General features: G+C 36.4%; 3 protein-coding genes across 9 annotated transcripts; 2 read left to right on the top strand and 1 right to left on the bottom strand.

Moving 5' to 3' along the window:
- The first annotated feature begins 812 nt into the window (after positions 1 to 812).
- Positions 813 to 3964, top strand: LOC132616480 (protein trichome birefringence-like 42). The gene is made up of 4 exons (XM_060330894.1): positions 813 to 1335; positions 1442 to 1616; positions 2901 to 3085; positions 3249 to 3964. Exons 1-4 carry the CDS (start codon positions 917 to 919, stop codon positions 3760 to 3762), a joined length of 1293 nt encoding a protein of 430 aa, XP_060186877.1. The 5' UTR covers positions 813 to 916; the 3' UTR covers positions 3763 to 3964.
- A 927-nt stretch (positions 3965 to 4891) lies between these two features.
- Positions 4892 to 12893, bottom strand: LOC132616481 (uncharacterized). Of its 7 annotated transcripts, none has more exons than XM_060330899.1 (7): positions 12565 to 12720; positions 10685 to 10840; positions 10239 to 10482; positions 9632 to 9832; positions 9365 to 9553; positions 5477 to 5643; positions 4892 to 5370 (listed from the first exon to the last, which is right to left on the bottom strand). In XM_060330899.1, exons 2-7 carry the CDS (start codon positions 10769 to 10771, stop codon positions 5176 to 5178), a joined length of 1083 nt encoding a protein of 360 aa, XP_060186882.1. In that variant the 5' UTR covers positions 10772 to 10840; positions 12565 to 12720; the 3' UTR covers positions 4892 to 5175. The 7 variants fall into 7 exon arrangements, with proteins under 7 accessions (XP_060186882.1, XP_060186883.1, XP_060186879.1 ...); XM_060330900.1 differs by having other exon boundaries at positions 9365 to 9511; XM_060330896.1 differs by lacking the exon at positions 12565 to 12720 and adding an exon at positions 12737 to 12893 and having other exon boundaries at positions 9365 to 9832.
- Positions 12894 to 15663: 2770 nt separating this feature from the next.
- On the top strand, positions 15664 to 17136 carry LOC132619442 (uncharacterized). Its single transcript, XM_060334348.1, has one exon. It carries the CDS (start codon positions 15664 to 15666, stop codon positions 17134 to 17136), a length of 1473 nt encoding a protein of 490 aa, XP_060190331.1.
- The last annotated feature ends 483 nt before the right edge of the window (positions 17137 to 17619 follow it).

The following is a 17619-nucleotide window of genomic DNA, read 5'->3' as shown; positions in this document are numbered from 1 at the left end:
CTAATATTCAAAAGATACGAAGCTCTCGATTTGCAATTGAAATTCAAGTAAAATAGATTTTGGAACGCATCTGACACAATGGAAAGTCACAAAACTATTTTTTAACTTTGATCCACTAAAACAGTAAAGTTACAAAACTATTTTTTATCACATTAAAGTAAATAAACTTTATCCACCTTAATAGAAACATAACTAAATTATCGCACCGTAAAGTTATAAAACTATTTTTCAGTCACATTGAATTATTTTGAAAGATGAAAAGGATGATGAAGGAAAAGGATAAAGAAGAATTAGTCCACTGTCTGCTCAACTAATAAGGAAAGTGGATATTGACAACACAAATCACGAAGGAAATGACACCCTTTCACAATAAATCCAACATATAATTGGCAATGTTTTCTTGAAATATTGTGGTCTCTGTTGGTAAATTTCATTGTTTCTTAATTTTCCCCTGCACCTGCAAGTTCCACTATCCATCTTTGGTTTTAATCTATTTATAGTCACTGATCTTTTTCATGGGATTGAATCCATAGTACCAAAAAAAAAAAATCAGCTCACATAATTACATAGGGAAATGAGAAATGTTTGATGTGACAAATAATTTGGTATTTTAATTTCCTTTTCGTACATAAATAAAAGTTGCAGTGATAGCCTGTACCATAACATTATAGTAAGTGCACTTGAATTCTACTAGCAAAGAGGAAAAAATGGTCCATAACATTTTTAAGGTCATTTTCAGGACAAGTAGTTGTAGAAGAAAGCAGAAGGTTAGTTGACTAGCTTCACAAAGTGCAGTTACGTTATAAGTAACTTCACAAATTATCACCTTGAACAACTTCAATTTACCTGCAAACCACTTGTTCTATGTTTTCTCATCAATATTAATTACTACTCACACAAGAAACCAATAATCAACATGGAAACCAAACCAAAAGTCACTCAGAAATGGATGCTATGCACATTTGTTAGCTTCATTAGCTGCTTCATTTTCTTGCTATGCCAGCACGACAATGAGGCGGGGCATTTCAGGGCTATACAAAATGCCATGTTCAACATGGCATCGTCTTTAGATGATAGCTTTTCCCCTTCTGAAAATTTAGAAATCTCGAAACCAGCTAGAAGCAGAGAAGATGACGGAGATATAATACAGAAAAACAGCAAGAACAAGTGCAACATATTTGAGGGAAGATGGGTTTACAATCCAATGGAGAGCCGATATTATGAAGCACCACAATGTCCATTCCTTAGTGAACAAGTGAGCTGCCAGAAGAACGGAAGGCCTGATTTTGATTATGAAAATTGGTCATGGGAAGGTCATGATTGTGTGATCCCAAGGTAGGAAAACTGTTCACTCATTTTCTTGTTTCAACCCTTTTCTTTATTTTGGATCAGTATATAGAAAGTTAAACTCTTTTTTTCTTTTTTTCATGAGCAAATGCAGCTTCAATGGCAGAGATATGTTGAAGAGGCTTAGAGGCAAGAGGATCATCGTAGTTGGAGATTCCCTAAACAGGAACCAATGGGAATCTCTCGTGTGTCTTCTTTATTCTACAATTCCTCCTTCAAGAGCCCATCTTGATTATAGCAGTGGCTCCTATAAAGTCTTCAAAGCTAAGGTAAATCAACTTAGGCACTTATTTTTTCCAATGCAAGTACCCTCACAGGCACCGGCGCCCTGGTGCAATGGTGCAGTCACATGGAGTCCGGAACCTAAATGACCCAAAAAAAAGTGAAAATGGACCAAAATACCCCTAGAAAAAAAGGTGATACCAAAGTACCCTTAACCAGTAAATTATTGCGTTATTCTATTTTTTATTTTATTTTTTTGGTTAATTACTCTTTCTTTAAATTTTCACATTTTTTGCGTACTTTGGCCGTAGAATAATCATGCTTCGAAACTCCGGAACTTCAATATTTTATATAGAACCCGATTTTTTTTTTGTGCGATTAATAATGTAGGCTCAATACATCAAGGATACGCAAAACTTCGGGTCATCGTTTTAGTGGTTGAAAAGTGCTCGAAGTAAGTTTTTGTTTGAAAACTTGTTATCATTAGCTTTAAGTTTTTATTTATTTTTTAGGGTTTAGATTTAAGCGTATTATTTTTTAGTTAATGTGTAACTTTATTTTGAATATGTTGCGATTTTTTTAAGCATATATATTTCTTAAGTATATTTTTTGCGCATATATCTTAATGATAAAATTTATTTTACTCTTTGTTATCGTTTATAACTAACCCGTGTGACATCCTAAATTAATTATAGAAAAATCGCAAAATATTCAAAATAAAGTTACGCATTAACTAAAAAATAACACGCTTAAATCTAAACCCTAAAAAATAAACTTAAAGCTAATGATAACAAGTTTTCAAACAACAACTTACTTCGAGCACTTTTCAACTATTAAAACGACGACTCGAAGTTTTGCGTATCCTTGATATATTGAGCTTGCATTATTAATCGCACAAAGAAAATCGGATTCTATATAAAATATTGAAGTTCCGGAGTCTCGTAGCAAATCATCTATGGCCAAAGTACGGAAAAAGTTTGAAAATTTAAAAGAAAGAGAGTAATTAACTAGGAAAAAAAACACAGAATAACGCAGTAATTTACTGTGTTATTGAACTTAACTGAACCTTTACAGTTAATTGCGTTAAGAGTACTTTGGTATCACTTTTTTTTTTTCTTTTTTTTCTTGAGGTATTTTGGTTCATTTCCAATTTTTTTGGGTCATTTGGGTTCCGGACTGTGGTCACATGCACACGTCTGCTGCACCTTCAAGACCACGAATTTTATTTTTCCGCACTTTCAGACATGTCCCATGTCATAATTCATGCGACTTTAAGTCACCCTTTGCTTCAATGTTCATACTCATATGAAGTTAATTTTCTGCTTTTCTAGGACTACAACGTTACTGTAGAGTTCTACTGGGACCCATTTCTTGTCCAGTTCGACTCGAATAATGCTGGTGCACCTAAAATTTTGAGACTGGAGACAATCGATTTATCGTCTAGGCGTTGGCAAGGAGCTGACATCATGGTGTTCAATACAGGCCATTGGTGGGGGCATCTTGGGAAGTTCAAGGCGTAAGTTCACTAATGACTTCTCTTGAAAGTTTATTAGTATAACACCTCTATGCTGAAAGAATACTCACGCTATCAAATAAATATAGACAACCGTCCGTAAAAAGTGGGTTTTCAGACAGGTTACCTGCTACAACATGTTAAAATAAATAAACTTTGCATGCAGGTGGGACTTATTCGAGTACAAGGGAAAATTAGTTGATGAGCTGAAGTTAGAATCAGCATTTGAGGTTGCAATGAGAACCTGGGCAAATTGGATAGATCAGAATGTTAACTTGACCAAAACAACAGTTTTCTTCAGAAGCAATTCCCCAGAACACAAAACTGAAAATGGATGTTACAATAAAACGCAACCGATCACAGATACATCACATGTATTACATTTTTCTGAGTCCCTGACAAAGATTGTTGATAAAACATTGTCAAAAATGAGAATCCCTGTAAGATACTTAGACATTACCAAGCTCTCAGAGCACCGTTTAGATGCACATCCATCAGTTTATAACAAAATGAAAGGACCAGAACTGATGAACAGAAAATTAAAGCCACCAGAGAGTTATGCTGATTGTAGCCATTGGTGCCTGCCTGGACTGCCTGATACATGGAATAGGCTACTATATGCATCCCTGGTTTTGGATCACCCCATTGATTCCCCGAGTCTCACACATTTGGTTTCTTGAAAATAAGAGATTTACCATCAGCAGGCTTAGGGATGTTCATTTGGCTTTACATTGTTCGATTTCAGTTTCTCGATTTTGTACAATACAATCTGAACCAAAATAAGTTTGGTTTGGTTTGGTTTTTCTCTTTCTGGTTCGGTTTTTTTCTATTTGGTTATTCGGCTGTGCCATATAAAATAATTAATATAACCGAATTGTTATATTTGAATGGTGGAAATGAACAGCTATTATAGAGAATGAGAAGTAATCAAGTCAAATCTCTTAGATATATTTTCTAATATAAGTTGCGGGTAAAACTTTATCACAATATTTTTTTATTTTTTTTTATGACAGCGGCTGCGGGTTCCCACGTCATCAAAAAAAAAAATTATCACAATATTTAGAAGTATATAAACACGTGTCCATACACTAAAGATTGGGAATGAGCCATTTTATACTCTAATACAAATAGGCCAGTAAGTAAGAAAGGTTGAAAATGGTAAAACACTGAAATTCAAACTTCCTTAAATGGTATAATGTTAAATAAAAATAATATATATACATAATATTAAATAATTCGGTTTTTATTTTTCTAAATCCAAATCCGAACCAAAAAAAAAAAAATGTAATTCCTCAATGCGAAACCAAACCAGAAAAGCAATCCAAATTAAAATTTGGTTTGGTTCGATTTGGTTTCTCGGTTTAATCCGAATAATGCACATCCCTAGCAGGCTATATTATTTGCTGTATTAATGTGGGGATACATATTAGCAAGTGCAACTATTCATGGTGAACTGCCCTGCAGAGAAAACATTACATGAAAGTGCACATTTACCTATTTCTAATAGGCCGAATCCGAGTGATTTCTGACAATGATTTCGCAATTAACCAGATTCATGGAACTCAAGTCTTGCAGCAACTACTTCAGCTAGATAACAGTCGGAATACTCAAGTGAAAACCACATGATCTATTGTAAAAGTTGCACTTTCAGGGCGTAACAATACCCTCCAGCAGTTAAGCAGTTATTACTACAGATATACACACATGAACACTAATTACAAAATGCAAAACAAATTGCGTCACATAGTAGATGAACCACAATACATGCATACCAACTAATGACGTATAATAAGTTAGACCAAGGACAGCTTTAACACTGTAAAAAGTTTTCATATATATATAATTCATGAAAATGCCAAGATTGGATACAAGATGGCCATACCTCATATAAGGATTGGTTCTTCAAGGTACCACTACGTATTATTTACTGGCTAGCACTACTAGAGGAACGGATGTTGATACTTTATGCAATTTTATAAAGCGGATAGCAGATAATAATATCAACAGTTGGTGAGTCATCTTTCAAGCTTCGTTTCTCTAGGACGCCATGGATTGATTGGAAAGTAACAATACTATCTACAGCATCATCAGAACTATAAAATCTCCCACTCAGATTCAGGATGATCATTAGCAGACAACATTTTTGTGTTTGAATTCATGGAAAGAGCAGGCATCACCTTGTCCTCAGCCTCTAGGTTGAACTGTTGATCTCCATATAGTGCTCCAAGTTGTTCATACTCTTTCCTTGTCAACCTCTTTTTCGTGGAGAAAGCTTCCCGAAGCTTCTTCTGAGAAAATATAACCGAAACAGTTAACAAAGATCTAAAAGATGCATTTAAGCAAGAAAATAAATACAAGAAAGAAATATATAAGAGAGAAAGACGGAGGACCTACCTTATAGGACTTCTGTTTGACTGGACCATGGGGAACATGTATCCTCTCCTCTTCAACCAGGACACATGTTTCCTCCAAGTGGGATTCGTCAAATTTCTCAACGATTTCCAATTCTGACTCAATGCTTTCATACATGGACATAGCAGAAGACAAATTATCTGATTTTTCTGTAAAAGAGCACAACGGTGTCATAGAGATAGAATTGAGAAAATGATAGCTGATTTAACTCCGGCAATTGTGCCAATTTAGTTCAATTAGACACTTCATCCAATTTAACACAACATAAGTTCTTTTTTTTTTTTTGAGTAAAAGGTAACTTTATATTCACACAAAAAACTCATCATAGGAGTGATGAGGTATAATCTTACATCCCTTGGTAGGCAGATACTACCCTAAAACAAGAAAAAACTAGACTTTACAGATGTCCTATGAAATCAACTAAAGATTCTGCTTCCCCCACCATATCCTGTTTACACCAAAAATAAAGTAAACTAAGGCACTTCATCTTGATCTTTTGTGTGCTGCTGCCATTATCATGAAAACATCTTGCAGTCCTTTCTTTCCATAATGTCCACCAAATGCATGCTGGTATGCTCTCCCACCAGTTCTCCTCAGATCTTCTTTTTCCAATTCCTTTCCAACTGTTCAAAAGTTCAAAAGTGGTCTTTGGCATGACCCAACTCACTCCAAGTAAACACAAGAACATGCTCCACAGATTTACAGCTGTTTTGCAATGTAGGAACAGGTGACCATTGATCTCTGTTTCTTGTCCACGCAAAACACCTTGAGCAAATCTGAGTACCTCTTCTTTGTAAAGCTTCATGAGTTAGGCATGCTCTTCTGATTACCAACCATGTAAAGCAGGCTACCTTATGAGGAACTTTGACCTTCCAAATTAGCTTCCAAGGCCAGTCTACTAGCATTAACTAATTGCTATTCATGCTCCAATAACAAGACTTTACTGTGAAATCCCCCTTATTATGCGGCTCCCAGACAGGTCTATTAAGGCCAATTGAGGTGCCCTGGAAGGTACCTAAAATCTGAAGCAAGTTTGTTACTCTGTCTATTTCCCAATAATTCAAGGCTCTTCTAAAAATCAAATTCCACCCTTGATTGCTCCACATTTGAAAGACAGTAGCATTCTTTTGAACACTTATGATGTATAAGTCTGGGAATAGCTCTTTTAGACTAGTATCTTCTATCCATTTTTCATTCCAAAAATCTGTTTTTAGTCCATTCCTCACCTTTATGTGCATATTACTATTGAGCAAGGGCTACAACCTTCTAATTGTCTTCCATACACTACACCCAAAGGTTCCATCAACTTCCAAAGTGGTCCACTGATTTAGGAGACCATATTTCTGTGCAATGAATCTTTTCCATAGGCCCTATCTTCAAAGCAGAATCTCCATAGCCACTTAAGTAGTAGACAGTTATTTTGTATACTTAAGTTCTTTATCCCTAAACCTCCTTGAGTTTTACTAAGTGTCACATCATCCCAATTCACCAATTCACCAGATTATGGCCTTTCTTTTCTTTGTTACCATGCCAGAGACACTCTACCCCCCAGAGATAAGTACTGGCTCTTCCATCTAGCCAGCTTCTTTTCACATTTCTCCAACACCTCACACCATATTTTCAATTCTTTGTTCTTAGCACCCAGGGGCATGCTCAGGTATTTTGTGGGCAGAGAACCCACTTGGCAGCCTAAGTTCTCAGCTATCTCTTGGAGATTACCAACTTGATTCACTGGAAAAAGATGGCTCTTGTGCCAGTTTACATGCAGCCCAGAAATACCTTCAAAAATAGTAAGAATAGCTCTTAGATGCCTGACTTGTAATACCTTGCTTCACAAAAGACCAGAGAATCATCTGCATACAGCAGATGAGTTACTTCCATGGCATGACCCCTATTTGTTAGAGCACTGAAACCCTTCATCCACCCATTTGCATTTGCTTTTTTGATCATGTGATTGAGCCCCTCCATGGCTAAAATGAAGAGGAAAGGGGAGAGAGGATCTCTCTGTCTCAATCCTCTTTGAGAATTAAAAAATCCTTCAGTATTTCCATTGATGATAAGTGAAAATTTGACATTGGATATGCAAAATTAATCCAATTCAACCACTTGTTGCCAAATCCCATATCCCTGAGAATCTTCAAGAGACATCTCCAGTTCACATGACCATAAGCCTTCTCTATATCCAGTTTACATAGAATTCCTGGGATATTCTGTCTCACCCTAGAGTCCATCAGCTCATTTGCTAGTAAAGCTGCATCCAAAATTTGTCTTCCTTTCAAGAAAGCCATTTGGTGGACATCCACCAATTTATCCATCACTGTCTTCAACCTCTCAGTAAGCAACTTAGAGATTATTTTGTGCACCCCCCCCCCCCCCCCCCAACAAATCAGACTTATAGGTCTAAAATCTTTTAGTTCTTCTGCTCCATATGTTTCTTGGGGATAAGAGCTATAAATGTAGCATTAAGGGAATTCTCAAAAAACTCATTTTGATGAAAGTTTTGAATCGTCAACATCAGTTCATCTTTTATTGTTGTCCAGCATGCTTTGAAGAAACTCACAGTGAAACCATCAGGCTCAGGTGCTTTGTCACCATCACAGTGATCTACAATGTGCAAAACTTCTGCTTCTGTAAATGGCCTTTGGAGTCAGTTTTTCTCTTCATGTGAAATTTTAGGACAGTCTGCAAATTCAAATGTTGGCTTCCATTCTTCAGTTTCTGATTAAAGTTTCTTGTAAAACTCTATCATTTCCATTTTAATTTCTGTTGGTTTTGTTATTTCCTCCCCCCTTACCACCAATCCGTCTATGTTATTATATCTCCTATGAGCAGTTGCCATCCTCTGAAAAAAATTTGTATTGTTATCACCCTGGTTTAGCCATTGTATTCTGGACTTTGCCTCCAACTGCTTTCCTCATTCTTAGCCAATTCTTCCAATTCAACAAGAACCGTTGCCCTTATCATCATCTCATCTTCAGACAACTCTCTTTGATCCTGAGCTAAGTCAATCTCAGCTAGTTCATTGAGAAGACTGTTCTTCCTATTTGTGAGTTCCCCAGAAGTTGTCTTGCTCCAGTCCTTGAGTTTCTATTTAAGCATCTTTAACTTTGTACAAAAAAATATAATCAGGGCAACCTTCTACCAGGAATTCATTCCACCAGTTTTGGATCAACTCATTAAATCCCTCCACCTTTAACCACCAGTTTTCAAACTTAAAGCTTGCTTTCTTCTGTTCCCAGTTGCCACATTCAAGTACAATGGGACTGTGATCAGATACTACTCTAGGCAGTATTCTCTGTCTGATGTTCTTGAAGCTTTCCTCTCATTCCATAAAGTATAGGAATCTGTCTATTTTGGCTGCACTATGGTGATTAATTCCCCTAAACCAAGTGAAGCTCCCACTATTCAAGTGGGGATCATGTAGTTCCAGGAAAAATCATTCATCACATTTGTGAACCTGCTACAGCCTCTTCTTTCCACCATGAATCTGACAGTGTTGAAGTCTCCACAGGTTACCCAAGGCCCTTCACAAAACTCTCTGACAGCTGCAATTTCTTCCCAGCATTCCAGCTTTTCAATTCTTGTATGTGGAGCATAAACCCCTGTTAGGTGCCAACTAAAGGGACTCTGGACTGATTCAAATTTATAGGAGATAGAATATTGACCTGATTCTATATAAGTTCTACTGTGACTCATTGTCGCAATCCACTGTATTTTCTGCTATAATAACATGACTTTGGGTAATTAATTATAACATCTGACGACTTACCACTTGAATCAGGGTTACACAGCAAAATGGGAACAGACAGATAGAGAGAGGGAGATCTTTCTTCGGTTTTAATTAATAGATTAACTAGAGTCTTTCAGTACCTTCATGGGACTCATTGATCTCCTCATTAGCTAATTCATTGTTCTGAACATTACTGCTAATTTCCGATCTTGTATTATAAGCCAACTCCTTTGTACATGTATCTGTTGCCAATACAGAACCTTCTTGCTTTTTCCCAACAGATTCAACTGACGTCATAACAGAAGCCGCAGAATTAATTGAAGTATCAGCTGCAGGCACATTAGTTTCTATAATGTGATTGCAAACTTTACTTGCTGCTTCACCAGAGTCAGAGTCAGATCCTTTACCTGAGGCCAGGTCTGAAGTCAGGGTCACATGATCCGCCGCCATTCCAAAACTACCCCTAACCTCAGCACTTGAAGATAATTTGATCACATCCCCTGCTGCGAGACAGATAGCATCAGACTTCTTAGCTGGATGGCTGTCTCTAACAATTTCTTTGATTCCGCCACTTTGACGTTTATAGACTCCTCGACTTTTGCTTTTCCCTGAGATTTTTAGGAAAAAATAATATTAGAAGATCTGTCTGACCAAAGAGATTGTTAGCCTGTTTGACCAAGCTTCTAAAATGAAAGTGTTTTTTCTTTTTTGGTGAGAAGCAATTTGTGTTTGCCGTTTTTAATTTGAGAAACACTTATGAGCAGCAATTACTATTTGGCCAAGCTTTTAAACAGTGCTTCTAAGTGTGTTTTCTTGCTTTTCAAAAAGTACTTCTGGGGAGAAGCTACTTTTTTCAGCTTCTGCTTCTACTCAAAAACACTTTTTCTTCTCCTAAGAGCTTGGCCAGACACCTCAACTTTGGAAAGAAAAAAAAAACACTTTTAGCCTTGAAGAAGCTTGGACAGACAGGCTATAGATAGTAGATGATGAATAATCAGCATATGTATTTTGTACCCTTGATTACTTGAGTGTCATCATTTAACTTGTTACTGAATCCTCTGGCGCTTCCTTTGAGGTTGGCTTTCAGTTTCTTGTCAATTTCATAGTGAGCATAAGGGTTCAGAGACAAGTCAGCAGCTGCGACTTTCACAGGATCAATATTATATTGAGGATGAACATCTTGCATCACTTCAGAACAGAATCTCTTGACATTTGTACCAACAGTGTTCACCTGATTCTCAACATATTTAACAGTGTCCTGTAAATTGTCACGGTCAAGTATGCTGATTATAACCCATTTGGTCAAAATTAGCAGAGTGAATAATAGGCAGTACAATCTCAGAACCTTTTAACATATCCAGAGACATTATTAACTCAACGAATTACCAGGAAACAAGTAATAAATATATGTAATATCTAAACAGTGAATAGAGAACTATATTTGAAAGAATGAATTTCACCTCATACATAGCCTCTTCCATCTCCAAACACATAGTTTCGAACTTTTGATATATGTTTCCCACCCATGATATAGCTTTCAAGTCCATCGTGGAATAGGTTGTCAACTTTACAGGTATTCTATCAAGTTAGTTCCACAAGATGTTATAGCTTCCCAACTGCAGAAATTTAGACAAGTCGTTGCACTATTACGATAGATTTTCTTGCGTTGCACAAAATTATAAAATTCTACTGAGCTAATTCAGCCACCAACTTCAATCTGTTTCAAAAACAATGAATTGGCTAATCATTCATGACTAATTTAAGCAAGAAGAATGGAGACTAAGCAAGCTTTTCAAAGTGGATATTCAACTGTTTTCCAAAACCTTGCTTGGGCTTCATGAATTTGTGTAATCAAAGCATTTGCAAACTTATGTTGGAATGTCCTCAAGACCCTCTAATCTTGCGCTTCTCACCTTAGCTCACAGATGCAAGACAGAGCAAAAAAATATTTAGAGGTCACGGTGCAATGTAGTACTCCTATTTAATATGCTAAGCCTCCTTGATATTAGGAGCAAACAAGATTTAAGACACACAAAAAAGCTTTTCAATAGAGATATATTCATTTTCATGTTAACCTTACTTGTTAATGACTTCACATTAAATGCATGACAAGGCCTACAATTTTTCACTTAAAGACACAGATCTCTATTAGCTCTTTCTTCCAAGGAAAATCACACCCTTTCTCTCCACTAATCTTTCTCACCATATTAAGTATGCAACATTAGAATTAGGTAAGAACACAAACAAAATCAGAAATTAACTCCCACAATTGACTATATCAATGAGCCACTACACCTAAATCACCAGGCAGAACAAAATCAAATTCCCAACTATAAACAAGAATACAACTGAATATCAGTCTCCACCGCAAAGTTTAAATTTTCCATGAACTCATAGGATCAACTTTTCACTATTAGCAAATTAACATACATCATGCATTTGAATCACCCGAAGTAGAAATTATTTTAATAAAAATTAACCTATATCATAAAATTTAAATAGCATTAGCCCCTTCATTCATTATATTCATTTTGTTCATCTAATAATAGGGACATGGTGAGACCATTATCTAGAGTAGGACGATCGATAAATTAACAGATGACTGACATTGAGACATCTAAAGTAGAACATATGCATAAAGGTCTGAATTGTCTGACCATCTAATATCCATTTGATAAGCTCACCTGTTAAGGATTCCCCACGTTCCAACATTCAAAAACTTATGTTCATTGTTTCACAAATCCAACAGCAAACCACACTCCTTAGAGAAAATACATAAGGCAATAGCAGGAAGTTTTTTATACAGTACAATGGTACAGCCAATTGCATACAAAGGGGCATTAATCGAGGTACGCGTAAACTGGTCCAGACACCACGGTTATTTAAAAAAAAAAAAAAGAATTGCACCCAAGTGATTCCTTATCAGAGTGTATTTTCAATGCCTTCAGCATATAAAACTCAAAACTGCTCTAAAAGACTAGTATAAGAAAAATCAACCGAATTTGTTTTTCATGTAATTAGGTGAACTTAATTGGCAATACAATATCTGCAGCTGTCTAGATTCTATAGCCATTTTGGTCATCCAAAGTCAAGAGGTTTTAAGAGTTTCCTTATTAGCTAAACTAGGCTCATACCAAGTTTCCAAGAAAAGCATTCGCAACCTAAGAAAAACAATCACACACAAAAGCAAAGAAAAGAAAGCAAGCTACTTTACCCAAACCCCACAATTTCACGTATACAAAACACCTTCATAAGCAAAAAATCTCAGCATACACAAAAAAAGAAAACTATTTCTTTCCCAGAATTTCTTCAGAGAAACACAAGAAAAAAACATTATCACCTTGATCAAGAAGAACAGCCCCACAAAGGAGAAAACTTTGCCATCTATACATATAGCTATATAAAGAAATAAAACTAGAAATAAAAAGTAAAGGCAAAAGTCCTATAAAGACAAAAAGGGGTTGTGTTAAACAAAGAAAAATGATTAATAGAGTTGAAGTAGAGGAACTTACTTATAGTAGCAAGAAGTAGAAAGAGAGTGATCTTAAGCAAAATACAAAAGAATCAAAGCTTGGAATCAAAGCTTTATAAAGTAAAATGGGGCAGAGAGAAATGGAATGGAGTGGGTAAAGATAGTTTTCTTGAATAGGAAAATACTGAAACGTATAGAAGAGTAGAGACAGAGTTCACCTAGTTTTCTGCTACATGGGTTCTTGCCACGTGTGCAAGAAAAGAAGAGTAGAAAAGCAAAATTATATTGCTCCATATATATGATGTTTTAGTTAAAGAAAAGATTAAAGTTAATTTGACAGAATTATCACATCATAATCAAAGTTCAAGTAGTTTAAAAGTTGAAAAGATTGCATAGAATTATTAATTCTGTCAAACATTTTGAAGAACTATAAAATAAAAATAGTGGAAGGAGAATTTTATTCTGTTTTTAATTAAGTTAATGAAAAACAAGAAAGGAAAAAAGAACTTAAATAGCCGCTTACTCAATTGCTTAAATTTAAAATAGTAGGCGGATGTATAGTATATGTATAATTTATATATAACATGTGTATAATAGGTATATAATTTATGTATATCGATTAGGAAAAGTAATCAGTGACTTTGACATGCTATTTGTGGAGAGATCCCTAAACTTTCACTTAATCCAATTAAATTTCTGCTATTTCTTTCACTCTGCAAAGTCAATTTGAAGCATTTCTTTCAAAATTGAAAATTTATTAACATAAAAATAACAAAGCTTATTTATATTTGTGCCTTTTTTATGGCCATCAACATCAACTCTGAAGGGTGATCACTATTGTAAGGATAAGAATACAAGCAGTCGAATAACTTTGAAATTGAGAGGAAAATAATTTTCTTTTCCTTGAAAATGATATCAAACATATTGTCTTCCTAAATTTATTATTCTCCAAAAGTAATTATTCCTTCCTCTGAAAAAATAAGCATTTGAAATTGGTGAGCAAGAATGCGTCCTAAAAGCGCACTTGCTGATCAACTAATTTAAAAGATCCACTTGCTCAAAAGTCAACTGGAGCCCACAAGGAAATATTTTTGTACTGTTCTTTTTAACATTTAATAGAGAAAAGAATGTCTTGATACGATGAATTTAGATAATTAGGAGTAGTAGTTAGTAGATAATTCCAAATTTCCAATAAAACAATGTTGAGTCTTTTTTTTTTTGATTTTTTTTTTAAAGGAAATAGTGAAAATCTCACGTGGTTAATTGTCTCTCGATGGTTCTCTCTCTCTCGGCGCATGTTTGCTAATCTGCGCCCACCATGGGGAAGAGGGTTCGAGTTCCAACGGAGAAAGCTCTAATGGCTCAAGCGAACACAGCGAAGATGAATACACAAAGAGGACAGAAGGCAAACTTGAAATCGAAGGCGACAATAGAGGAGGAAACGCAATGTGGATCTGAAACCAATAGTACTGTAAAATTGAGAACAACACCAGTTGAAATTGACGAAGAGACATCGGCGGCAAGTCCAAACCCTAAATCTGTAGAGGTGAGGGAAATTCAAAGTCCGATTGAACTAAACTCCGATCAACAAGTACCTAACAAGGTGATTCCGAGGCAATTACCTACTCGAAGTCCTATTAAGCAGACACAAAAGCAAATTACACCAATAAAGGAACGAGTTGCGGAGTGGGTTGAAGCTACTCAGAACCGTGTAAGTGGGTCTAAACAATCGTGGGTTGATGAAGTTGAACAGAAGGGGAAAGTCACTGGTAAGAAATCTGAGATTACTCAAACTATTTGGGACAACTTTGACATATCGAAAATCTCAAATGCTGGATTTAAATTAGAATTTGTAGATCCTGAATATATTGGAGATCAACTAATTGGGGAAATCGAAGTTGATGACATTAGCTCGGAGATAGAGTATTGGTAGAATGCTGTGGTGGGAGCACACCCACCTTTTGCTGTTCTAAATGGGTATATTGAGAGAATTTGGGGGAAGAATGGCATAAACAAAATAGTTATGATGAAGAACGGTATAGTAATGGTGAGATTTGATAGTGAAGTAGGGAAAAATGATGCAATACTATGGGGGATATATCATTTTGACAATAAACCACTGATTGTTAAAGCTTGGACCCCGGACATGGAGTTCTCAAGAGAGGAATTGCAAACTGTACCTATTTGGATCAAACTCCCTGGACTAGACTTCAAGTACTGAAGTGCTAGAGGCTTAAGCAAGATAGGATGTTTGGTGGGAAAGCCTCTGATGGTTGACAAACATACAGAGAGGAAAATGGGATTAAACTTTGCTAGATTACTAGTGGAAGTGAAGGTTGGTGCTGAATTACCGGATGAAATACTATTTAGAAATGAAAAAAAGAATGTGATTACTCAAAAAGTCACATATGATTGGAGGCCTTCACTATGTGGGCACTGTAACAAGTATGGGCATGTGAGTGATAATTGCAGAAAGAATAAAGTGAATAAGAAGGTGGTTAATCCACATGTACCAACTACACAGCTTGAGCCTAGTGCTGCAGAGACTAGTAGCTCAAGCACACCTCAACATAGCAGAGTACAAGAAGCAACAATGCAACAAGAGAAAGCAAATAACACAACCAGAAATATACCGGGCAAATCAAATGTAGGGAACACGACGCAAAGTGGTCCAGCTTGGGTTCAACCTCAGAAACTAGTTAGGCCAGCTACTACATCCAGAACTGGTGTGAATGTGGTAATACTTTTAATCCTTTATATCAAGAGAAGACAGGTCAAAGCAGGCAAGTGAATGATGCCATGAAGGGGGAAGGTACTGGTACTGTCCTTATAGGGGATGGTTAAAATACTTTGTTGGAATGTGAGAGGTCTTAATGGCCTCTCGAAATAAAAGGAGGTAAAACTCCTTTGCAATGAGCTGGAAGTGGTGGTCTTCTAGAGACTAAAATTAAAAGTAATAGAATAAATATGATAGTTGAAAAGATGTTTGGGGGATGGAAGTACTATACAAATCATCTAGCCCATTATAATGGAAGGATTTGGGTGGTATGGAGAGAGGATACATACACTGTTAATAAATATAGTGAAAATTCTCAAGCTGTGACTTGCCAAGTTACTCATATTTCTCTGCAACTACACTTCTTGATTACATTTGTGTATGCACACAATGGCAAAGAAGAAAGGAAGGAGTTATGGGACTATTTGAACCAAGTACACAAGGGTAATTTTTTACCTTGGTTGGTGTTGGGTGACTTTAACTCAATCTTGCATATGGAGGATAGAATTGGAGGAAATGCAATTACGTTGGCTGAAGTTCAAGATTTTCAGACTTGCATAGATCTTTGTGGTCTAGCTGAGTTACCTAGGACTGGCAGCAAATATACATGGAATGATAACCATGATGGAAATAGGATTTTTTCAAAAATTGACTGGGCATTTGCAAATGGTGAATGGCTGGACACTGCCCCTACTTGTAAAGTTCACTATTTGCCTGAAGGCGTAAGTGACCACAGTCCAGCTCATGTAACACTGGTGAATTCAAAACCAAAACAAAGAAGGGCCTTCAAATACTATAATGCATGGAGCACACATCCTTATTTTTTGGGAGTTGTGCAAGAGGAATGGCAAGCACATATAGAGGGATGTAAAATGTATCAGGTGATAAGTAAATTAAAGCTATTGAAACATAAGCTGAGGAGACTGCACTCAAACCACTTCAGTAACCTGTTGAATGAAGTGGATGAAGACAGGGCACATCTAAAGGAAGCACAGGAGAAGCTGCAACTAGACCCTTTGAATGATCATCTGCAGCAGGAAGAAAGAGAACTAAGCAGAAAATTTAAAAGGTCCAGCTACTTAGCTGAAATGATGCTTATGCAACGAAGTAACGCCACATGGTTGAAGCTTGGGGATGATAACACTAAATATTTTCATTCTGTGATTAAACAAAGGAGATTGGGGCAGGCTATCTTCCAGCTGAAAGACGAGAATCAGCGAATACAACATGATCCAGAGGAAATAGCTGGGATTTTTGTGAGATTCTACAAGCATAAGCTAGGTGAAACTGGTGGCTATAGGCATAAAACTGTACCAGGATTTCTTGCCAATGGTCACACCTTGACTGTAGAACAACAAGTGACTTTTTTGAGGACATATTCAAGGAAGGATGTGAAAGAAGCCATGTTCAGTATTAATCCAAACAAAAGCCCAGGTCCAAATGGTTGTGGAAGTGGTTTCTTTAGAGAAACATGGTCAATTATAGGGGATGACATCACGGATGCAGTGCTAGAGGTGATAGATAGTGGCAGCATGCTGAAACAACTGAATGCAACAGCTATAACCTTAATACCTAAAATAAATTCTCTTGAAAATGCAGGAAAGTTCAGACCCATTGCATGTTGCAATGTAGTATATAAATGTGTATCCAAAGTGATCTGCTAGAGACTAAAACATATACTGCCTTTCTTAGTGAATGAAACACAAGCAGCTTTTGTGAGTGGCAGGTCATTGGTCCACAATGTACTCATATGCCATGACCTCATGAGACATTACAATAGGAAGACATCTGCAAGGTGTTTAATGAAAATAGACTTAAGAAAGGCATATGATATTGTGAGGTGGGATTTTCTTAAGGAAATGCTTATTGGTTTTGGCTTTCCAGAGAAATTCAGAAGGTTGATTATGATGTGTGTGACTACAACAAATTTCTCCATCAAAGTTAATGGGGGGAAGTTATGGATACTTTGAAGGAAGGAGAGGCCTACGATAAGGGAATCCCATTTCGCCTTTGCTTTTTGTCCTAGTTATGGAATACCTATCTAGAGTTCTGGACAAGATGAGCAAATTTCCAGACTTCCGATTCCATCCAATGTGTAAAATGATGAAACTGACACATCTCACCTTTGTAGATGATCTAATGATCTT

The sequence above is a fragment of the Lycium barbarum genome, chromosome 11 (genome assembly GCF_019175385.1).
Source record: "Lycium barbarum isolate Lr01 chromosome 11, ASM1917538v2, whole genome shotgun sequence".
NCBI classification, from domain to species: Eukaryota; Viridiplantae; Streptophyta; class Magnoliopsida; order Solanales; family Solanaceae; genus Lycium; species Lycium barbarum.
This window is presented reverse-complemented; position numbering and strand designations above follow the sequence as displayed.

Excerpts from the sequence above, each read along its gene's own strand:
- LOC132616480 (XM_060330894.1), top strand. The coding sequence starts at position 917 with ATGGAAACCAAACCAAAAGTCACTCAGAAATGGATGCTATGCACATTT. Across the intron at positions 1,617-2,900 it reads ATAAAGTCTTCAAAGCTAAG|GACTACAACGTTACTGTAGA; the intron begins GTAAATCAACTT and ends CTGCTTTTCTAG. Across the intron at positions 3,086-3,248 it reads CATCTTGGGAAGTTCAAGGC|GTGGGACTTATTCGAGTACA; the intron begins GTAAGTTCACTA and ends CTTTGCATGCAG.
- LOC132616481 (XM_060330896.1), bottom strand. The coding sequence starts at position 10,771 with ATGGACTTGAAAGCTATATCATGGGTGGGAAACATATATCAAAAGTTC. Across the intron at positions 9,833-10,238 it reads TGACACTCAAGTAATCAAGG|GGAAAAGCAAAAGTCGAGGA; the intron begins GTACAAAATACA and ends TAAAAATCTCAG. Across the intron at positions 5,644-9,364 it reads GATCAATGAGTCCCATGAAG|AAAAATCAGATAATTTGTCT; the intron begins GTACTGAAAGAC and ends GCTCTTTTACAG.
- LOC132619442 (XM_060334348.1), top strand. The coding sequence starts at position 15,664 with ATGATAGTTGAAAAGATGTTTGGGGGATGGAAGTACTATACAAATCAT.